General features: G+C 38.6%; 1 protein-coding gene across 1 annotated transcript in view; it reads right to left on the minus strand.

Moving 5' to 3' along the window:
• Positions 1-24,602, minus strand: part of FBN1 (fibrillin 1) — a 254,403-nt gene that overhangs the window by 50,721 nt on the left and 179,080 nt on the right. The window contains exons 28-41 of the mRNA XM_004448075.5: positions 23,806-23,931; positions 23,585-23,710; positions 21,813-21,935; positions 20,578-20,703; positions 17,243-17,368; positions 10,022-10,144; positions 9,752-9,874; positions 8,199-8,324; positions 6,383-6,505; positions 4,517-4,639; positions 4,045-4,209; positions 1,857-1,925; positions 1,636-1,761; positions 325-447 (exon numbers count right to left, since the gene is read on the minus strand). Coding sequence (XP_004448132.2) covers positions 325-447; positions 1,636-1,761; positions 1,857-1,925; positions 4,045-4,209; positions 4,517-4,639; positions 6,383-6,505; positions 8,199-8,324; positions 9,752-9,874; positions 10,022-10,144; positions 17,243-17,368; positions 20,578-20,703; positions 21,813-21,935; positions 23,585-23,710; positions 23,806-23,931 — 1,728 coding nt within the window. The remainder of the gene's footprint in view (positions 1-324; positions 448-1,635; positions 1,762-1,856; positions 1,926-4,044; positions 4,210-4,516; positions 4,640-6,382; positions 6,506-8,198; positions 8,325-9,751; positions 9,875-10,021; positions 10,145-17,242; positions 17,369-20,577; positions 20,704-21,812; positions 21,936-23,584; positions 23,711-23,805; positions 23,932-24,602) is intronic.

Below are 24,602 nucleotides of genomic sequence, written 5' to 3' on the forward strand. Positions count from 1 at the left end.
AGTTTCTCATTTCCGACTCATGATGTTTTAATACTGTAGGTCACTGCTGTAAATATGATTTTATAAAGATACACCCAAAAGTCAAACAAAAGAAGTACTATTAAACCATTGTTTGGGATTTTCCAAAATTACATTTTAAAGAAAACTCCCAACAACCCATAAGAGGTGGTGAATAACGGGAGGAGGCTCTCACAAAGACAGCAAAGGGTTGGCAACACTCATGAGTATCACAACACACTAAGGACCAACTGCTAAACTTGTAAGCTCTTTATCATTTTGCATATGAGGACTAAACATGCATTACTGAGGAAAGCTTGGACTTACCCATGCAATTATTTCCCCCATTCACTTGCATGTAGTCTGGAGGACAAATACAGGTGTAGTTGCCAACAGTGTTGTAACATGTCCCTGGACCACAGATTCCAGGAGTATCACATTCATTCACATCTATAGTCCAGAGAGAAGGTGGTATGTTAATTCAAACACTCCACTCTTTGAAACAGCCCAGTACTACGTGTCAGTTTAAATGTTGACAATGGAGGAAAAGATCTACAGGGCACTCTGAAATCTTGGTAAGAAAAACAGGTGCTTAACTCACTAGTGTCCTTTATGTGTGCTTTTAAGTGCATTTTTAGGGAAGAAGCCTGTAGAAATGAACTCTTGCGTTCTGATACGAATTCCTAGTAAATAAGTCCAAGTCATTCTCAAAGATATGCAGAAATAGAAATATGGAGAAATTGTAGTTCTAAAAAATGTTTCAGAAAGACAACTATGTACTCCATATGTTTACAAAATCTACAGAAGGATATGCTATGTCCCAAAGCCATCAATAGCTGGCTTCAAGAACCTTCATGTGTAATGCAGCATGGAAGTAGGTATTTCAGCCCTGCCCCCACTCCCCATTTTCAAACAAAGGGGTTTATTCTAACTTTGTTGACTCCAGGGGTCTTAGAGCTGTGTCATATATACTGTGATGCTTAATTAACACTCAACCACTTAATGAGCCATTCAGAGAGCCAGGGGGATGTTTCTCATACAGAATACAAAGTCTCTTCCCTAACTCATTTGACTGCTGTATGTAGACAGAAAATACCTCCCTCATCCTGGTACATGCCCAAGTGCTCAGAAACCTAAAAGTGGTCAAAATTCTCTTTCCAGCAAATCAGGATACACTGGGACCAACACTTAAGTCATAAAGCCAAAGGGACTGCTTTCTAAGAGTTCATTTAAATGCATTAGGTACAGGTGGTAAGTGAAGAACAGGAAGGAGAGGAGCCCAGAAGTGCCCAGCATATAGAAGTTACTAAAACGAGCAGGTGCTACACTCATAAAAAATAGCTTTTCTTCAGAACATGGACAACTCTTTTGTAGGCATAATCAAGACTATGGCCCAAGATAACAAACTTCCACTTTTCTCAGGGAGAGAGGGAGATTTAAGAGTCTACTAAAAATGATATCCTTTCAGTAACGTTAATGCAGCTGCCACATGTGCCACATATTTCCCAGGTGCTTTGTTTTTGTTTAGACCATTGTGCTGTATTGCTAAATTCTCCAGTTTTCCTGGTAATTGCATGCTGGCTTTTGAGGACAGTTCTTAATATTATAGAGAATTTATCATCCAAAAGGGCCATTTACCATCACACACTCGGGAATCTTCATTCAGGTAGTAACCAGAGGGACAGCGGCACTGGAAACTACCAAACGTGTTGATACATTTCCCACCTTGGCACAGCCCTGGTAGTTCCTGGCACTCGTCAATGTCTACCAAAATGGAAACAAGAGCATTTTTTCAGCACTTTAAATATATTCAGGAAAGTTCAAAAGATGCATTCTTTAAAGTAATGGCAACAAATTACCTTCCAATATAACAGTGATAGGGTTTGGTCGAAAACCTTCTCCTCCAGGACAAAGGATTTTGTACTCGGCTATAGAAACAAAAATGAAATTGAGTTCTTTGACATCTAAAATTTCTAGAAGTGGTATCCTCAAGAGAAAGACTGACATATCCACCTGGAAAGATTCATTTTGAGGGATCTTTAGCAGGTACTCCACCCATCTGAAGTCGTTTTTTGTGTAAACTTGTAATTTTCAAATGGCTTTTTACCACGTGTGCCAATGGTAGGCAACTATTTCAGTCTTTAAATTCTCCACCTACCTTAGCTTTATACTCTTGAGAACTGTTTTATTCCCTATCTCCTTCATCATTATTTCCTCCTAAAAATCTTCATTCCCTGTTCATTTTCTAATAATCTCCTCCAATTCTGTTTTGTTTGCCTTATAGCCTGGGAACTACAGCCTTCTTTAATAATGTTAATTGGCCTGTCTTCTGTCCTTCAGGCCTTAAGAAAAGTTGGTCTCTCTTTAAGAAAAGTTGGATCCCATTTATCTCCTCTATGCCTAGAGATCTTTCTTGCCCTTCTGTTTCTACTGATGGCAATACTGATTGCCCACTTTCCACAGACACCTTCCTGTACTTTCCATTAACTGTCCTCCATTAATTCTTCTATCCAACTATTTCACTCAAAAGCATTTATTTCAGTGCCATGCACCAGCATCATGATAGATACTAGGACATGGGGATGAGACTGATCCTAATCTGCTGTCTAAGCTTGGTGAGCACCTGTGGGAGATAGTCATTTCATAATCATCATGTTCTTTCCAAAACTGATAATCCCTGCCATGGTTTCCTGACATCTTTTATATATATATAAAATTCTAGATACGTACATATTCCAGTTCTAGCGCTAATTCAGATTTGAGGTATGGTGGATCTCTATTGCTTTGCTAATCATTAAGTTACAGAGCTGGCTTCCCCACTTCAAAATTTTAGTTTACTTCTTTTTGCATCAGTGCAAGTAATTATCCTCTTTTCCTTTTTCTCTTCCCCTCTTTCTACAATCATGCGCTCTTTTAAAGTCTCTTTTCCCACCCTTCCTTCAAAGCTCAATTAAAAAATTCACAGTGTTGTCACCACTATCTCCTAACCTTCATTTCTACAGAGGAGGAGTTCCTTGTTAGGCATCTCTGGATTGGGTGCTCTACATTGTGATTTTATTTAATTCCATGAGGTATTTTACAAAGGAGAAAACCCAGACTTAAGTAATTTGATCAAGGTTACATGGGTGGTAAGCAGTAACTTCCTAATTTGAAACCAGGTGTGTTCTTTCTACCAAACTACGCTTGATCAAGAATCATGGCATTGCGACTGCTCTTCTTTGTTTTCTTGGGGTACTTATTGAGCAACACATTGAACTACTTTTGCTTACTAAATGGTATGTTCTTAGAGGGAGAATCTAGACTAATTTACCTTTGTACTCTCAAAGGACACACTCAGGGAATTCACCAAATATTTTCAGAAGAAATATAACTAACTCTTCAGTAAAGAAAGAATCAGTACCTATCCCACATACTCTATGAGCAGCAGCCACTTAACTTTGCCACAGAAGTAACATCTGATTCTGAATCATAACACAGATCCTGCTTAGGAAAATGGAAAGCCTTTTATTTTTTAGAAGCCTTATTATTTATTTCCTTAAACATCCCATTCTACAACTTTCTTTTAAGCCATATCATGAGAATGGAATAATCTTCCATTCATTATTTGCCTTACTAATTGCTGCTTCTTCTGAACCTGTTCTACAGCTTCTGACACTAACTAGTGGATGAAAAGAGGAAAGAGCAATCATTGCGTCCCTATAAGGTAAGTAAGATGATATATATAACCCAGGCTGGAAACTCCTCTCTAAAATAATGCTATCTCCTTTGCACTCAGATAGAAGAGGGATGTTACCTGCCCCACTTGACACTCAAGGGTCATTTTCTGACTCCCAAATTGAGAGTGGAGTCCTTCAGCAGTGAAGGATTTATCTCCTCTCTCTACCTGGTGCTTCACACACATGATTTTCTGGTTTTCTTTAATCCTATAATGTAAATTAAGAGTAGAGACTAGAGAAAGGTCCCTCCCTCTGGGCTTCCCTTCTGTGGGTCTAGAAAGGAGAACTGGGCTGAGGAGGGATAATAAGAAAGAAGACAGTGCCAACTTACATGTGTTCACCGGAGGGCAGAGCTCACAAGGAGTACCCCAGGCTTTACCCAGGGAACAGCAGCAGGAAGCCTTGGAAACACCAACTCCAATTTCATTGCTACAGGCTGTATCTCCATTGTCTCCTCGAGGTCGAATATCCAAATAGCAGTTCCCAGAGCGGGTGTCTATTTACCGTGCACAAATTTAAAAAGTGTTAACTAGATTCTTTCACATGAGGGCTGAAAATTCAAACCCATTTCAGAAAGTGTTCAAAGCCCATAATTTACTTTTACACAGAAACTAAATAGTGCCCAAGAAGGTACACTGGGGATTTACCTATAAGAAGGTTTATACCTGGATGTGTGAACCCTATTTAGGAAATATTTCAAATTTTACATGACTGTCTTTTGAAAAGAATTGAGAATGGAATGTGAAATGCTGCTTTAGAAATAATAGATAGTATGCTTCTTTGAAAGGTTTTTAAGCTCTTACCAACACAGCCAACTCGAGTTGGATTTAGCTCAAAATCTGGTGGACAATCACAGGTATAGCTGCCTGGAGTGTTGACACAGTTCCCACTGATACACGTGGTTGGATCCAGACACTCATTAACATCTAAAACCAGACAGCAAAGGGAAGAATGATCACTGAGCCAATGCAGGGCTCACATCAACACAGATGATAGGACCAAATCTAGGGCTCCGGGCAAGAATTTTTCAGAGCTACTAGTTATAACTATACCTAGAAATGTGGTCTTCCACTTCTGAAACAGAATCCCTCAGGAAGGAAATATGTCATAGTCTTTAGTCTTTTGGTCTTTTTCCCTTGGAACACATTTTGCATTCAAATTTGTCATCAGGATAAAATATAGCTTTGGAGCTAGGAAAATTATTCCAGTCAAGGTAACAAGGCAAAACACTGCTGTGACCTCGGTCAACCAAAAATTCAGACACAGGTTTTAAGAAAATACATTTACTATGTGTGGCTTGTTATTTCAAAAAATTAGAGCAAGATGTCCCAAGGAACCCTCAGAAGCAGGCAATTTCTGCTGCTTCCCCACAGGACATGCTTGCCTCTGGGTAGCAGACAGCTAATGCACTCACATGGAGGCTTAGTGTGTTTCAAGACTCCTAAGAGTCTCTCCCCATCAGTGATGCTGTATTGACTATTTCCTTCAGTTTCTATTTTTAAAATATGTAATAGAATTCCAGATATTTAGGACATGGATTTTGGCAACTTCCACTCCTGTACAGTCCTTTTTTCTGTTTCAAACACTCATGAATACTCAAGAACTGGCAGACAGATTTCTAGAGGATCGATGCGGAATGGAAATGATACCTTCTCCTCAGGTCCTGCTCTTGGAACTGGTAAGCCTTGGTGGGTTGCTCAAATCACATGTGAACTTGGGTGAACAGGGCCAGACTAAGAAAAATGAGGTTAAATATAATGATGTTTATGGTGATGTGGGGCACTGATGAGAGGATGTGGACCTTGGAGAGATGACTTCCTTAGGTATTTTAGAGACACCACTCAGTGTCATAATCATTTCTTTTAAAAAAACAACAAACAAAAACAAGGGAAGAATCTGTGTCTGGGGAAGAACATCCTGGTCTAGAGCAATTGTAGGGGAGGGGATCAAAATCTAGGGAGCCATGGGGTCATGCATTAGATGGTTGAAAAAGATAGATTCTTCCCGAAATACTGAGCCCATATGGAACTTGTTTTCTTAGTAGCCTTGATCTGAAGGGTGGACTAGGAAGGAGAATCACAAATGACTTTTAAAGTCTTAACTCGGTGCAAAGTGAACTGAGTGGCCATCTACTGGGTGCTTTCAGCTTTTCTAATGTGTTTTTCTTTTATGTTCCTTGAGAGTCCCTTGTTCTACAGGAAAATGATTTGTATAGAGAAATGGGTGGCGGAGCTCTGTGCACGTTTTCCGTTCTCTGGTGACCACTGGTAGGGTAGGGCTGAGAAAGTATGTGCATTGCCAACAAGTGCAAGGAGCAGACCCATGATCCCAGAGCATAGCCTTCCAAAGGAAACTTTCTGAGAATGTACCCAAGAAGAAAAGGAAATGGCTGGGAAACCTTACAGTTGAGCACCCCTGGAACATTCCTCTGTAGCCACGAACTTGCTTCTAAGGCTCCCAACTCTGCTCCCACAACTGTCTTCAATTGTTCCCTGTGCACTGCTCCTATCTAATCAGTACCAGGTCTGAGGACATTTATTCTGTGATTTCCAATGCTTCAGTCCTACTTTTCTTTTCTTCAGTGACTACACTCTGTGGTTCTAGCCAGACCCCAACAGCTGGGTGCCCTAGGGACCTGGAGGAGATTTTGACCCAAGTGGATCTCTTACCTGTGCAGTTCCCACCACTTCTGTCCAGTTCATAGCCTATCTCACACTCACAGCGGAAGAGGCCGGGAAGGTTGCGGCAAGTTCCAAAAACGCAAATGTTTGGAAGGCCGCACTCGTTAATATCTTGGGGGAGAGACAAAAAGGGGGAGAAGTTAAATTTACTTTTCACTAAGGAAGGTGCCTAATTTCTTTAGGTAGTTGATGTTATTAAGAAAAGGAAGAAAGGAAGACTACTGGATATCAATCCAGGCACTTCTCCTGTAGACGTTAAGAGGCTTTGTCATGCACAGGGAAGGCTCATAGGTGAGAACTTACTTTTCTTAGCCCTTATTATATGCCAAACAGTATGCTAGGCTCTTTATATCTGTGTATCTTATTTATGATGTTTCACACAGGTTCACAATACTTTTGTAAAGTAACAGCAAACCAGGTCACCTTTGACTCAATTCTTTGGTTGTTTTTATCTATGTATTCACTGTTTTTTGCTATGGGTTAAAAGTCTCCATGGTAACTTTGTTTTCTAATCCTTTACATGCCCAGTTCTATGGTTGTTGTTTATTGTTGATGGAGATCTAAAAGCTGTAGACTCTTCTTCCAGGGCTCTATCACTGCCTCACATCAACGTTAGGCTTATGTAATTGACACGTAGGCACATTTTCAGCCTTGAGACACTTTAAATAGCCATGATCGCTGTGCCAGCATGGATTTATATTAAGAATAAACAAACAAACAAAACCTTGCTTTAGAGCATTAAGAGAAGCATGCCTTTCACTGTGACTATTTATATTACCAGAGGTGGCACAGTACCTGTTTTCCTTGGATGTTCAGAGCAATAAAAGTAAACAAGACATGAGGCACGTGATTAAGAGCATAATCTGGTTTCTTGCCTCGTGGGAATTTTATATCAAACTCTGCACACTTAGCATAAACTGTATAAAGAACACTGAATAGTTCCATAACAAAGAAAAGTTGTTATACAGAAATATATGAGGGAATTAAGAATGATTTTGACTTAATGTCTTGTTAACAAGGAGCGAGTATTAGCTAAGTCATTAATCAGGGGTTTGTTTAAACTTCTACTGTCAATCATTACCATTTGTTTATTTCTACTGAAATCTTTTTACTTCATTGCAGGTAAAAAGAAGAATCTTGTATTTCCTAATGGGACCCATTCCCAGCGAAAAGATTCCCAGGACTCTTTCTGCAAACATTTCTCAAAGACAGAGTCTCGTACTGAGAGACATTATGGTATATGATATTATCTCAAAAGGCTCCCTACTGAATCAATTTGCAAAAGACTGTTCTACGTTCACATATATTAGATACTGATAAAACACTGTGAAGACATACACTGAGGCATTAATATACTTCTGGAGAAGACTACCTGCTCTGCTCTTATTTTAAAGCCTTTATTTCTAGAAACCAGATCCTGGCAGAAATTAAAAATTGTGATTCCATATTTAAAGCTAATCCTCCAACAGGACATCACAAGAGGACAGGGTACACACGGGTTGCTTTGAGTTAATCACACTTGGTTGTCCTCTCTCTGCTATGACCAACAGGAGGTACACATTCAGATCATCTGGCTGGGGTTAGATGTGAAGCTTTTTGCCAGGGAGCTCAGACTTTCTCTGCACAGGAAGCTGGCCCAGCTGGAGGTCTAACCCCTCCACAAACTGAATTGACCATCTTAGATGTGAAGCCAAAACACACCTCTGTTAAAAAAAAAACAAAAAACACACACGCATCGGGAATGTTTGAATAACCTAATAGCATCAGGCCCCACAAGGCTGGCGGTGGCTTCCCCATCAGTCACCTTCACAGGCTTTCCCATCTGCACTGGGCACAAAGCCCATGTCGCATTCACAGCGGTATCCTCCCGGGGCATTGAGGCACTGGCCGTTGCCGCAGAGGTTCAGATTTTCCGAGCACTCGTCAAGATCTACAGCCAGAAAGAAACACAAGTCATTTTCCCTCACTTAGGAACTCTCCAATTCCCCAAGTCTAAAGATTTTTATGAATGTCAACTTCCTGAGTGTAATGGTGTTTTGTCATAATTTCTAGTTGACGCATTCCAACCCAGTTTGCTTTTCTCTTTTGAATGCTAATACTGAATATTCAAGAGGTTTGGAATCCTGCATGGTAAATGATCCCTAATGATGTAAAACGAATAATCAGTCAACTGAATCATCTAAATGAAGGCTTTTTCAAGATGGGTCATTCACATGAAGATGTGTCGATGACAGGAAGATGTGCCTAGTTTTCAACTTTCAGGCTCAGATCAGCTGGGCAGCAAAAACAAGAATATCAAGTAGAAAGTCAAGCAAAAATACCTGTCTGCTTAATCTCTACCCAGTTTTGTTAATAATCAGAAATTAAAAATATCAAATACATGAACCATATACTTCTAATATTATTACATAAAGCTTTGAATAGTTTTTTAAAAAGCAATAGAAAGTTTATGAGGACAAAAGTCTACTGGGTCAGACTGAAAACCAATTTGACATACATTTAAACTTTCAGTGAGTTAAAAAATAAAGTTCCAGTTTTATCACTTAATGGGCCTTAGCCTCTTTTATGCTTAAGTGAACTATTATCAAAGTTCTTAGAATAAATTAATGCTTCAAAAGTTCTATGAGAAGCTATACTACCTAATGGCCAACAGGTAATGGAACTTCCTATCTTAATCCACGAGAGCCCTGACATAAAAAGCCTTCTCTGTATGTACATTTATATGTAAGTGTATGTGTATGCATACTTTATAAATCACATGTCTCTAATCAAATATATTTAAATATATTTAGCCGTTCATGTTACTCTATGGCTATTAATTATAGCCAAAAAGATAATGCCATTCATATATTATAAAACAGGAAGTGAATGAATTCCAAACAAAGCAGTTATGAAATTTGTATGTCAAAATGATCTGATGATGATGATGGCTAGTGGGAGAAAAATATGTATTGTTGACTTGCCCTGATACAGAGCATCTATGTGCTGAAACTATTGTTTTATTTTATCCCTTTTCCTTAGAGAGCTTCCTATGGGAAGGTCACTGTTGGATTTGGTATGGAAAACAGAGAAGTAAGTACAAAAATATAAAGGCTAGAGTATATTGAAGGGAGTGTGATTTGTTTTAAACAAATGACATCATTACATATGGTGCAACACATATGGGGAGTCAGATTCTGAGGCTTTCCTAATTGACCCGGGGCAGGGGGTAACTCTAGTTTCAAATAACCTAATGGTTTCTGTTAAAGATTGTCTGTAATGGACTCAGCTTTCAGAAAAGAACTGGTGGTCTGAAAGCTATGGAACACCTGGCTTCCCAGACGGATGTTCTCACAGTTGATTCCAGGGTAAGCCTACCTGTACAAGTGAAGCCGTCGCCTGTGTATCCCTCCTTACAGAGGCAGCGGTAAGACCCCATGGTGTTCTTACAGTCTGCATGTTGGCTGCACAAGTGGGTTCCATTGGAGCACTCATCCAGGTCTTAAAGGAAAAAGTTACATCATCATTAAAAGAAAGTGTGATATTTAAAATCAATAATGCACAAATTAAGTTTTTTACAGAATTAATATTTTGATATTTATAATCCAAGAGATCATGATAAGGAATTTCTGTTATTTTCTAACTCACCAGTGCATTTAATGCCATCTCCAATCCAGCCAGGGCTGCAGCTACATTTGAAACTTCCCGCTGTGTTGGTACATACAGCATGCCTATCACAGTTGTGCGCTCCAATTTCACATTCGTTGATGTCTGGAAGAATAACCAATGTCTTAAAAAAAGTTGAGTACAAAGGCCTTTTTGGTCTTAAGTAACTTAGTAATGTTCGAAAGTTGACTGGCTTTCATACTTCCCACAGTAGAAAATAGACTGACTTAGCATCTACACATATACTCCACGTATATTGAACAGCTTTAAATTTCTATTCATAAAGAGCAATATGATGCTATTGCTATTATAGCTTCTAATTATTTCTCCTTATTTTAACATAAGTGTCTTTTCAATGCAAAGCAAAATGAACCTCTTTTTCAGTTGAAGTCTTTAAAAAGTAAGGTCCCTAATATTCTATGGCATTAACACTCACAGGCATATGTTTCTACTCCCAATATTTTTATTACATCATCTATAGAATAAAGATGCATGCTGTTTTCATATTTCCTGCAGACAAAGGAATACAGAGTTGTCAACATATTAGAAGACTTTTTCAGTTATATTTTATATATTCTTATATATTTTATCCTTAAACTGCATTAAATTAGTTATGCTTTATTTCTATAAAAGCTTTATGTAAGGTATTGTTAATTAAAGCATTTTCAGATAATTTCCCTGAAGGCACTGTATGGACCATCTTGTCCCTAGCTTCTTAGAATCATAGCACATTGGAGATCCAAGTTTTCTAGTATATTTCCTATAAAGTTTAAGTCAACCCAATGGGGATTTTGTCAGAATAAGGAATACAAGATTAGGGTCATATTATTAAAAAATTTTGCATTCTCCAAAACTCTATTACCAAATTTAGCCAAGATAGATTCTGTAATATAAAAGGCTTATAGAAAAGAATTTAAAGAAATAACATTGAATATGTTTTGTTTTCCAAAATTAACCTATTATATAATGGAAGAGAAGGACTGAGCCTCATAAACAAGATTTCCTTCATTAAGAACAAAACTTGTAGAGATAACAGTATCACTATTGGAACCCCATGTCTAACACAAAACTGAGGTCAAGAGGACTAGTTTTTGCAAGAATTTTCAGTGATTCCTTGAGTAGTGGCCATGACAAAAAGAACTGGGCAAGGAACTTGTGTTTACCCTTTTGTTTGCTTAAAAATACCAATTAGGCGGCGGACTTGGCCCAGTGGTTAGGGCATCCATCTACCACATGGGAGGTCCACGGTTCAAACCCCAGGCCTCCTTGACCCATGTGGAGCTGGCCCATATGCAGTGCTGATGCACACAAGGAGTGCCTGCCACGCAGGGGTGACCCCGCTTAGGGGAGCCCCACGTGCAAGGAGTGTGCCCCGTAAGGAGAGCCGCCCAGCGCAAAAGAAAGTGCAGCCTGCCTAAGAATGGCACCGCCCACACGGAGAGCTGACACAATAAGATGATGCAACTAAAAGAAACACAGATTCCCGTGCCACTGACAACAACAGAAGCGGACAAAGAAGATGCAGCAAATAGACACAGAGAACAGACAACCAGGGTGGGGGGGGGGTGGGGAAGGGGAGAGAAAGGAATAAATAAATAAATCTTTAAAAAAAAAAAAAACAATTAAATAATTTTTGAAAGTGTTTGGAAAAAAATGCTATTTGCCTAGTGTTCCATCTAAAGATCTGAAATGGTCCTGAGATCTTTGGCTTCTTCACAACTTTGAGAGCAAGCACAAAACACAATAATGGTAGATTTCTCCTACAAAAAATATATCACTAATGATCGCAAAATGAAAACATGCCTGGAAGAATCTTCTTACTGTTAGAATGATTGTCCAGGTGATTTTTAATGTAAACTTGGCAGCCACATGAACCTATCCCTCTGTGAGGGCTAGGCAATGGAGACACATATCAAGCAGCTCTTGATTTGTGACTGGGAGCTTGGACAAATGGAATAACTGAGTCTGACACCTTCCAGGGACATGAGGAGGAAGTACAACCCAGGGATAAGAGAGATTAAGTAGGCTTTGGAATTCAAGAATGTTAGCCTTCTCATACCTGACCTAACAGACCCTCTGCAGAACTTCTGGAGATGTTCCCAAACAGGGCCATGGACACTTCTTTATTCCTCAGATAATCACTTACCTCACTTGGAATGACACAAATCACCACTTTTGCAGAGTACTGCCATAATTTCTACCCTCCCCCGATTTGTCATGATTTCTGAGTTAGGAAGAAAGGAAGGACTCCAGTTGTCTAAGTGGTGAAGCCTCCCGATATCACAGAATTGAGGAATTTTCTAAGTGAAGGGAACTTAGAGTTCCACTATCCCAATTCCCGGTTTCACAGAGGAGGACATGGAGGTCCCTAAAGGTGTGGGAACTTGCGGGGGCCTCTCTTGTCAGCGAAGGCAGAGCCAGGCCGGTCTGGGACTCATTTCTCTGTCCACTGCTCTTTCCTTTGTGCCATAGCTTCCTAATGAAAGCTCATTTCTTTGGTTACATCAAGATTTTCATTCTAGGTCCTGCTATATGGAGTTTTATAAAATATGGGCATTAACAGATTTATAGAAATATTAACTAATCTTTTATCAGTACAATTTTGAGGTGATCATAGCTTATCAAGCTACACATACTGAAATATTTTCCTTTACAGTTATCTAATCACAAAAGGTACCTTTATTTTTACATGGCTTTTACTTTACATATTTAGTCTTGAAATTAAGAAAATCACCATTTCCTTTAAAAGGAGAGTCTCCCTGCTTTTATTTTCATTAATAATAATGAATGCTAATGTAAATTTCTAATTAAAGAAAATATAACTTTACTGAAATGTCTTCAAGGTGAAACAAAATTATATTTGCAAGAGACTGTGTATCATGGGCTTTGGGGTGTTAGGGGAGAATAACTGAGAAGCCAATACTGAATTATCCATTTTGTGAATATTTGTATAAGTTATCTTGATGTCTTTCATTTTTAGTACATAACAAGTGAATTAGGAAGACTTGGTCATAAAGTGTATAGTCATCTTCAAATAAAAGGTTTTGTGTGTACATACATCAACTATTATTCATTAATTGTGTCCATGGTTGACTTGAGCCTATACTTGAGACTATACTTAATTACAAAAGCAAACAGAAGGGGAAACAGCCACAGGAAAACAAACAAACAAAATGCTGTATTCAAACATTCTAGTCTTCAACATATGAAAGAAACAGCAAATGTTTGCCAAGAACATCTCTTTCTGTACAAATGTTCCCTTTCCCCCACAAGTTTGCTCCAGACAGAAAATTCCTTTTTAAGATTAAGTTTAAGTGCAAGCCAAGAAAAGCAAAGAAATTCAAATTTTAGGCTGACACTGCAACCTCCTTAACCCCCACCAAACCTCCCACACAAAGACTCTCAAACATTTTACTCGCACAGCTCTCTTGAAAGACAAGGTTGGGGTCTGCACAGAGCTGGGCATAGTTTTTGGGTGTGTCCCTCATGAGTCAGGGCTGTACTCTGACACAGTTAAAAAGGGAGAAAGCTGCATCACCACCACAAACACCTGCCTTCCCAGCAATCTGGGCCTCAGTAAGTAAAACCCTAATCCAGCACAGTTGGCACACTGTGGAATCTCCCAGATTAAGCATTGGGGAAATGGGGTTAGAGTAAATGGAGAGACCAAACTTGAAGGCTACTTGGATTTCTTAATTTGAATGGAAAATTGAGCCGACTGTTTAAATGAACACCCATGGCGTTTTCACAGGCTGACAGCCAGTGGAGGAGAATTAGCAGTGATAAGAAGCTGGAAGGAAATGGACCCAAATTCCCACTGACAGCAGATGGTTTTGAAGTATATGACTCTCTCCAATGGACCAAGACCCACCAGCCACATTTCTCATGAGAAAAGGAACCAGATAATTTGAGAAATGGAATTATCCAGAAATCCTGATTTTAACTGAAAAAAAATCTGATTTTACACCACTCAATGGTGTGCTACAACTCTAACTAACTGCATGCACACATGATGGGAGGTAGGTTCTTACACTTTAGCCTGTGAAAAGCTAAGTCTCTAGAGCTTCTACTAGGGACCTAGTTTTTTTTCTTCCAATCTGTTATCTAATTACAATTATGTATAGTAAGCAGGAGAAGTTGTAGATCGGGGCACAGAAAAATAATAATCCAGCTCCAATTGTAATCCTGCCCTCTTAAGCCAAGGATAGGGAAGCTGTATTCCAAGTGTGAAGCAAATGTTCATTCTCCCTCCGTAAGATTGGACATTCCCCTCTGTAATACCCACAGTTTGGACAAGGTTTAAGGAGAAAAAAAAGAAATCCTTAACATCTGTGTGGGCTGGGAATGTAAGTCAGTGGGTGGATTCTGAACACTGCTAAAGTGATTGGGGGAAAAACATGTTTATTTGTTAAAATGGAAACAATCAGTAATGACAAGGGAGCTGAAATATTTAGACAAAGCTGTAATGGAACCCAGAGAGAGGACTTTTTTTTAGTTCTCACGAAGCAAAGTTCCTTCCCTATGAAATAGCATACATAGTTTTATAATTCCTTTGCAGGGTACTCACTATGTATACACACACGCACACATATATACATAGACATATTTTTTTTGGTCTGTGATCAAAACAATTCCAAGTCTGTTCTTTGCTGTTATTTGTTGTGTGGCTTGCTTATCCACTTAGGAAAGATACATATCTCTATTTTCCCTAGTTGCCTGGGCATTATAAACACTTTCCTTTAATATGACCATCACCAAGGTAACCTGATGGTATTCTAAGCTACGAATGACACTAATTTCAAGCTAAAAGCAGGCTGTAAGAGCCCTAGTTACATGGGATTAAAACACATCCTGGCCCAGATTTTTAAAAACTTGTTTTTAAATATACCACATTTTCTGCCAATTACTGTTGAAGTCATTTCCAGTCAAATGTGATACCCTTGATTGTTAACTGTTTACAGGGGCCTCTTTTCCTCCCTCCCTGAGACACCCTCCTTCTACACACCACAGCAGGGTTGCTTACTAAAGAGAACGCTTCCAGATTATTTTAGGCTTCTTACCATGGTGATTTATTCAGGATCGTGAACCAGTGGGAAAGTGAGGGATAAAATCCAGGGCTCTCATCTCCTGGATGAAAATATCACATGCCATGCTACTATGCTGTCAAAGGGGCCATGAAACTCAAGTCTTCTTCTGACAGTGTGAACTAGTTTTTATCAAATTGAAACATCATTTTAGACAATTTAAAAGTGGGGAGATGTTGGCCCTTGAAAAGGAGAAAGTATTTCTTGGACTTCAAATCTGTTTCTATTCATGTGATTCACCAAAAGACTGCTGTTCTTAAACCTGGTGTCATCTCATCTGACGTGGAGTGCACAGCTCTCAACAACACAGTGTCAGTATCTGTGCAAACTAAATTACGAAAAACAAGCCTTTTAATACACAGATAAGATTCTCCTTTAAACCGATTTCAAATAAATAGTAGTCTAGCATTTTGCTAGACTAAAAGTTATATCTTTAATTAAAGTGGCTTCTAGACACTGTATTTGTATGTATCATTTAATAATAATGTAGGTAGTTACAGTTTATTGGCCACCTACTGTGTGTCAAGCACGGTGTCAAGGGCTTTATATATATTGTATCTCATTTCCCTAAAGCATATTACTATTTCATGAAAATGTTATGTCTTCTTCATGGTAAGAAGCCTAAAATAATCAGCTTCTGCACATGCCCCTGTAAGCTGGAATTTGGAGTGTGGAATTCTAAAGATCCTTTACTTACAGGGAAAGAAGAGAGTCCAAATAGGCTAACTTCCCCCTTCAGAAGCATCACTGCTCTCCGGGATGAATTTCAGGGAGCTCAGTTTAGCCAAACAATAGTATTGGCTTCTATTAGGCAAAATAAAACATGGAACTGTTCTGCCTTGTTCTTCCTTGCTACTAGACCACTATCCCTTGCTCAAAGTCCTATATCTAAAGGCTTGATGAGCAGAGCTAAACATCATTTGTATATCAAAGATCACACGGGGAGCTGACAGTATAAATACTGTGCCATTTATTAGAGTGGATCCCTAATTATCCTTCATAGGAAGAGTATATAGTGAACATGAAAACATTTTAGCTTCATGCTTTCTTTCAAAATCTGGCAACAATATATAATTTTTGCAAATAGTAATGTTATTGCCATTATCTTATATAACCATAAATTTGAAATAGCACTGGCCAGTTTGAGATGATAAATATATTGGGGGGATTTCTTGAAATGTTCATAGAATTAAGGGAGTGATATGTACATTTACCACACTGCCAATGTGCAAATATTTTAATGCTCATTTTAATTCACTAGGGCTTGCCAAACTGGCTTTTGGAAATAAAATCTATTAATTTGAAAAGATACGATACAGTTACCTAATTCAAACTCATCATGGCTTTATTCTGTTTTAAACTATATTTTATGCCACAATGTATTATATTAGTATAAGTAACTACAGTAAAACTTTACTATATTATTATCCCATGTATTTAACATCATCATCTCATACTTGAAACTACCAGCTAAACATTTATAAAATAATGTCATTCGCACAAAGTTGACTTCTTTCATTTGACCTTTAATACAACAAAAATATTGTGAAAAATGTTATATGCTATTGGCCATTAGACAAACACAATTACAATTGGTTCAGTTATCACTTCATAAAATTTGCCAAGTCCCATGAATAAAGACTTATTCTAGCTAAAGCAATTTAATACATCAAAAGCACACTAATTTCGAGGAACAAGTAAACTGGTAGGAACTGATGAGGTGTATGTTTTTCTTCAAAAAAATAATATCAGTTACAAAACCTCAGATGAAATGTTGGCACTAGAGGTCATTGGGAAATGCATTAAAAAAGATATAGGACTGATAATTACATATTAATTACTTTGATGTAAAAATATAAGTTTAACCTCATAAAATGCATTGTTTATAGTGCTCATTTATTTTATATGCCTTTCTCACAGGGAAAGAAAAATCCTCAGCTTAGAGCCAATCAATAGTATAACAAACTTCAAAGAAGTGGAGGGTAAATTAATGAAAATGCTATACAAAATGCTTTATAATGGAATTAAAATATTAATAGTTTATAACTTGCCATTAGTCTGAATACAGGAGCACCCTTCTAACCACTTAACATTTTATCGTTCACTTTGAAAAACACACCTGTACAGCCAGTTTTTCCTTTTTTGCCTGAATATCCCATATCGCAGTGGCAGATAAATGAGCCTTTAGTGTTTTCACAGGTTCCACTTAGGCAGATATTTGGATTCAGGTCACATTCGTTGACATCTGTAAAATGTAAACATTATACATTTTTACTTGATACATATTTACTTGATATCTTCAAATGACTTTTCCTGAGATAAAAACAACTAAAAAAATGAGAAAAGGTAAAATAATTTTCACTCAGAAACAAATTATCATATTCAAGGAGGCCAATTTACATTTGCTTCTAAATTGCAGACTGATCGTGCAGACTGGATTTATCTGAACAACAAGTAGGGGATCAAATAATCAAATGAACTTATTGACATCAGGCTGAATAAAAGGCATTCCTTCCCCTGTTTAGGTGATGGTGTAGGGAAATTTTTAATACAGTATATTCTGTTGCAAGATGAAAATTTTAAATCAGTCTGTATGATGCTAACAAATCATTTTCCATATTCTAAAAGAACTGATAGATGAACTGATAGTCTTAGTCCAGGTAGATAAGAAACTTCACTTCTTTCCCAAATTAAATTTTATTTTTTTTTATGGCATTCACTTTAATTTCTAGGACTTCAAATATTCAGTGAGGATTTTCGGAAGATATAAATGTGATAAAATTCAAGGGCAATCAATTTTAGATTCCTGCTTTTGGACAAGATGGAGTAACAGGGACCAGATTTACCTTCCTGCCTGAAACAACTGAAAAAAACAGGCAAAATATATATAATACATGAAAAAAAAAAGGTTTTTCTAGACATTGGACATAAAGCAATGAAAGTAGTAATACCTGAGAAAAAGAAAACCAGTAAGTTCTATGATTGCCTCAGCTTATGTCACAGAAAGAGTTCTGGGACCATGGTGTAGGGAGGTAGGTGGATGTCAGGTGAAACCTGGTAGTGACATTGAACTGAGGAGATCAAACAGGAAGTCTGGGAAGGCCAAGGCATCCAGAGTTCACAGGGAAGAGTAAGGACAAAAGAAATGTGCAGACAGAGAGAGAGGGAGCTTGAGAGGTCTGCAGAGTATTCAGATGAGTAGTGATCAGTGCAAGCATGTAAGGAAACTACTTGTGGCTGGAAAAAGAACTACCCAAAAGAATTAAGAGGGAACAATCCCCAGAGTTCACAGAAGGCCTGGAACTATGCTTGTTTCCAGGAGTGAGCCTGAAAAATCTCAAAATTCATAGGGCACTGGGAAGAGTACCAAGAAGGGTTTTGCCTCAGCAACAGGGCAAAACTAGCCCTATACTACCTGCTGCTTAAAAGCTTAAAAGTAACACTTGAAAGGATCAGACTGTTTCCAAGTAACTCAACTGTATTCCAGAAAAAAAGCTCAAGAATATTCCTAGGAAAACAAAAGTATCCAACGTCCATTAAGGTAAAATTGACAATGTCTGGCACCTAATTAAAAATTATCCGACAAGCAAAGGAAAATATGGCCCATAATGAGGAGGAAAGTCAATTTATTGAAATGACCCCAAACTGACACAGATGATAGAATGAGTAGATAAGGATATTAAAAGTATTATAACAATATTCCACATGTCCAAAGAGCTACAGGAAAGACTGAACGTGTTAAGCAGAGACACAGAAGAAATTTTAAAAAGACCCAAATTGGAAATATTAAATACAAATGAGCTTTTATGGGTAAGAGATTTCAAAATGAATCAGGAGGTCATTCCAGAGGTTAAACTTAGGCCTGTCTCAGCAGGATCTCATTGACTGCCACAGTATACAGTGCCTCAAGCAGGGGGTGCTCCTGAGGGTGCTAGAGGCATCTACACTTCAGGCAGGGCAGATAACACCAGTCTGTGGGTCTTACCTTGGCATATATGATAACCCATCTCCCCAGTGTATCAGAGTTAGCTCATTTATACATGGCTCTTTTGCCCCACTTATTTGAACCTATAATTAGCACTATACCCATTGAACATGTGTCCTTGAGACTTAAATCTTCCAGCTGTTCACATGCAGGGTGAACCCTGAATCTTAGCAGAGTTGTAGCCGACACCTACTCTCCAGTTCATTGGACTTGCCCAGGACAACTAATAAAAGGATGATGATGGACAATGCCTGTCCCAAAAAACAGAAAGTATCTACAAATGAAGCATGACAGTTTCATCCACCTGCCCCATGGGATCTAAGCCCCCTCTCAACTGGAAGCAGAGTGGGTATTGACATCCCCAATTCTCAAGATAGGGGAAAAAACAAACATAAGGCGGGACTGCAACTATGGACTACAGTAGATTTGTTATAATTCTAGTAATGGAAGAACTTGTAGCACTGATATAAAGGCAGTGGTTACCAGGTTCTGAGGGGAGGGAGAGGGAAGAATTGGTATAACAGGGCATTTTTGGGACATTGGAATTGTTCTGCATGATACTGCAATGACAGATACAAGCCATTATACATTTTGTCAAAACCTATAAAATTGTTGGTACAAAGTGTAAACCATAGACCATGCTTAGTAGCAATGCTTCAATGTGTGTTCATTAATTGTAACAAATGTACCACACTAATGAAAGATGTTAACGGAGGAAAGTGTGTGTGGGGGTGGGTTATATGTGAATCCCCTATATTTTTGATTTAACATTTATGTAATCTAAAGCTCCTTTAAAAATAAAGAAGAAAAAAAGACCCAAATTGAACTTTTAGAGACAAAAACTATAATTTCTGAGATGAAAAATATACTAGATAAGATTAAAGAATGGTTAGATACCACAGAAGAAAAGTTAACTTGTAGCAACAGACACTATCCAAAACAAGCATTATCAATTTCAGGGTTTACGGCATTCTTGTCAGTGACAAATTTGCTTGCTTTTAGCCAAACATTTTAAAAATCTGAACTCCAGTCACAGCATAAGGAGGGTGAAGTGGGCAGAAATAATGTATAGAAAGAAAAGAAATGTCCATTATTTTAACTAGAAAAGTTGACGTTATACAGAAAAACCAGTGCATAAAATAGAGTTCCCATATACTACCCTATTATTAGCACTTTACATTAGTGTGGTACATTTGTTACAATTCATGAAAGGACATTTTACTGAAATGTCCATCTTGAGCTGACCAATGCCCAACTCAGTCCAACAATGTATATCTGACAAGAGCATGACATGACAGTCATAAAACAGTTTCATGTTGGAATGCTAACTTTAAAATATCAGTACTATGTCCCTAAATATCCTTATTTTTCCTTTTTTTCCCTATCAACTACCCAAACTAACTTTTACATAATTTAATAATACTTGTGAATAAATGGACATATTTGAAAATTCTGCCTTCTTCGCTTACCTACACAAGTCTTCATGTCTTCAGATGCCATGAATCCATCATAACACAAGCATCTGTACTCGCCAGGTATGTTTGTACACTGACCACCATCACAGATATTGGGATTATCTTCACACTCATCGATGTCTGCAGAGAGTAAAACCAACAACCGCCTGTTGTTGATATTGGTTCCAATATTCAGTGGTGAAAAGTTAACTGACCCAAGATAAATAAACTCAGCCTATCCCTACAAGACAATTAGCTTTCAAACATAAATGAAGCTTTACATAAATTAGCCCATTGGGTTATTTCTTGGGTAGAAAAGGAAAACAACTGTTTTCAAGATTCACAACATATTATTCAAGGACAAAGTCCACACCCACTTTAAAGTCCATTATTTAATTAGCAATTTATCTCTAATATGAATTTGCCATTCAAAAGTGATTTTGAATCTTATTTGTCTCATTGTCAAATTCTAAATACCTAAAATCTAATATCTTCAGTTTTACTGATATTTTATGGTGAAAATTGGCTGAAATAAGCATAGGTAACTAAAAGCGATTCTAGAATCACTGTTTATTATCAACATTTACTTTTCATAGCCAAATTTATAATTAGGGATTTTTAGGGGGATTTTTCTAGATCAGATAAAATAAGTTTGGTTCCTAAACCCAAGTCTCTTGTGAGCTAAAAGAAAAAGCTAGGTTACCCACATTGTTTTTCACTCCAATTCATTGCATAGCTCTTCTATCCCAGGGTGACAGTGCAGGAAGTATAAATTAGAACATTTGCTCCCAAACTTTAGCATGCATCTGTACCTCTTGGAGGGCTTGTTAAAACACATATTGCTAGGATCCACACCAGGAGTTTCTGATTCATGGCTCTGGCGTGGGGCCTGAGAGTTTGCATTTCTAACAAGCTCTCAGTGATGTTGATACTGCTGGTCCAGGGTACACATGCTGACCACTGAATTAGACCAAATGATCAGAGAAGGAAGTGAATGTGATATCGCATTTATTGAGCATGGCATGTATTATGCTAAGTGCTGTACATACTCTTCCACATGGCTCTCTGAACCCCATTTTACAGATGAAGGATCTGATACTAAGAGTTTTGACTAAGGACACACAGCCAAAATAAGTGGTAAAATAAAAATTTGAGCCCAGGACTACCTGATTTCAAGCCCAGGCCCAGTAGCACTTCTCCTTTGGGATCTGTTATTGAAAACTTTCAGCACAAGGCTTCAGCCTACTCACCAGTGCATGATCTTTGGTCAGGCATTAGTGCATATCCTGACTGACAGCTACATTCATAGCTGCCTTCAGAGTTGGTGCAGAATGTTTCACAACCACCATTCATTATGCTGCATTCGTCGATGTCTAGGAAAAATGAAAACAACATCATCTTTCTCTCTTTATGATCATGGTACGTGTTTAGGTGCAGGTTAATGTGATGGTCAGCTTTATGTGTCAACTTGGCTAGGTTACAGTGTCTAGTTATTTGGTCAGATACTGGCCTACTTGTTACTGTGAAAGCATTCTGGAGATGGAATTTGTATCTACAACCAGATGATTGCATCTACAATCAATAAAGGAGATAACCCTCAAAAATGTGGATAATTTCATCATCCAATCATTTGGAAGTCTTGAAAGCAAGAACTGATGGTTTCAGGGGTCAGAAGAATTCCTGCTTCAGCTTCAGCATTGCAATAGGTTTTTGCTGAAACTTCTAGCCAGTGAGCTTCTCCTGGGGAAGTCAGACTAAGGACTTCAACATCATCTCTACTGGAGTTTCCAGCATGCGGCCTGCCCAACAGAGTTCAGACTTACCATCCCTACAATTTTATGGGCCAATTTCTTAAAATAAATCACCTTACACACATACATACACACACATTCTTTTCTGTTTCTCTGGAGAACCCTGACTAATACAGTCAAGTAAAGCAAACAAAAAGCATCCTAGGGCAACTGGAAGTCATGGTCCCCTTCCTTCAAGAAATAGTAACTGCATATCTACTATGTGCTAAAAGGTGATCTAACAGTGAATAAGATAGATGCCATCCTGCCTTTACAGTGCTTACAATGCATGAGAGAGATGGATAAAGGATCAATTACACAATAAACAGCATGGCACAGACTATGCATAAGTATTGGGTGCTACGAGAACATATCCCAGCTATGATAATGGGGCATGTGGGTGAAATTCTCTGGTCACAGATTCAGTTATAAACTTGAAATTCAGTTTGACTGGCTAATGTTCTAATCCTTTTTAAAAACCTGAGTCGGAGTTCTGAGTTGTTCAGGGCCATGTTTCAGAAAAATTTGAGCTTGATTTATGGTTTGGGGTGGAAACCATGTGAGACTTGGCAGTTCCACATGGTTTACACCCCAAACCAGGCAAAAACTGGCAGTATCTATAAAGTTTCACTTTGGCTTTGGGCACAATAAAGCCACAGGGCTTTTTATGCCACTCTTCTCCCACCACTAAACCTACAATAAAGCCACAAAACAAAATGCTTGCCCCACAGAAACCCATCTTTTAGAGTCCCAAATCTGGCCTCTATTTCGAAGTAAGGTATGAACATACCAGGGTCTTCTTTCCAAAAATTGTTCTTTAAATCCTTTAGCTAATCTAAACTACCTGATTTTAAATGAGTTTGAATCCTATGCTTTTTTGTCTTTTCCACCATGCTTAGTTCATCTTAGGTGGTTAGTAATCCTGTGCTGATTTGCCTCCATGTGCATGGGCAAAAACAAAGGGCAAACTACTCTGTTCACTATTCAGAGTAGTGCGGGTCAAATCAAGCTTGTGAGAGTTAAAACAGTCTACATCTTTCACCTAACTCTTCTTTAAACAGACAAGGGAGGTGTGATCCAAATATCATGAGCCACTATGAAAAGAATTTTACTAACAGGGAAACAATAAAGATTAAGTAAAAGTAACTAGTGATGGGAACAAAACTCAAACTATGTTGCTTGAGTGTTTTAGAAATGAAAAGAAACGAAACGAAATGAAATATAGAACTTACCAACACAGAAGAGCCTGTCAGGAGTTGAATGATAGCCAGGGTTGCAGGCACACTGGTACTTCCCTATGAGGTTCACACAGCGGCCGTTGGGGCAGAGGTGTGCACTCAGTTCACACTCATTGATGTCTGGTTAGAAAATAAGAATAGCAAAGATCCAAACTTAAGTGTCTGACTCTGGCAAAGATGCAGGTCTGAGGTAGTCTGACAATCTTCCTTCTTACCTATACACGCTGAGATGTTGGGGGACAGCTGATGCCCAGGAGGGCATTCGCAGCGGTAACTTCCTTCGGTGTTTAGGCAAATGCCTCCTCGGCACAGGAGAGGGTCTCTCTGACACTCATCAATGTCTGCAAAATGGAAACAACGCACAATGTAGATGTCGTCTGTGTTCTGCCCAGTTCCCCAGTACTAGGCCAGAGCTCCCACCTCCCAGTCACTGTGTGTCCTGGCTGCTGGTGGCTCACTGAACGTCCTCCTGGAGGACTGGTGTCCACCTCACCCCACACTGAGGACTGCTTATGACCCCAAATCAACTGATGTTGATTACACTTATCACAGAAGTATAAAATCTTGGCCTCCTGGCTTCAAGGTGGGACAACTTGGTGGTGCCATCTGCACTTCTGAGCTCCCTGTTGGAACAGACTATGGCTAAAATATAGCTGAACACTTGGCTTATCTTTTTCCCCTGCCCTATCCTGCTTCCCTCACTTCCTCACAGGTTCTTCCTAGAGTAGACTCTTAAAAAAATAATTTTTGCAAGAATCCCCATCTCAGGTTTTATCTCTAAGGAAGATATCTCTAAGACAACCTGCTTAGTCAACCTTCTTTTCTAGAAAGGTTGGACAGAAGTCCTGCAATGTGATCCTTAATACAGCTTATGTTTGAATAGTTCTCCTTTCCCTGGGGTGCTCTTCCAGGTGTTCAACTCCCTTCCCAGGTCCCTGAGGCCACCCATGACCCCAGAATTCCCTTCTTCCTTCTGTATGCCTGTCTCCCTCTGCCTCAGCCTGCATCCTAC

This window comes from Dasypus novemcinctus, chromosome 3 (genome assembly GCF_030445035.2).
Source record: "Dasypus novemcinctus isolate mDasNov1 chromosome 3, mDasNov1.1.hap2, whole genome shotgun sequence".
In the NCBI taxonomy this organism is placed as follows: domain Eukaryota; kingdom Metazoa; phylum Chordata; class Mammalia; order Cingulata; family Dasypodidae; genus Dasypus; species Dasypus novemcinctus.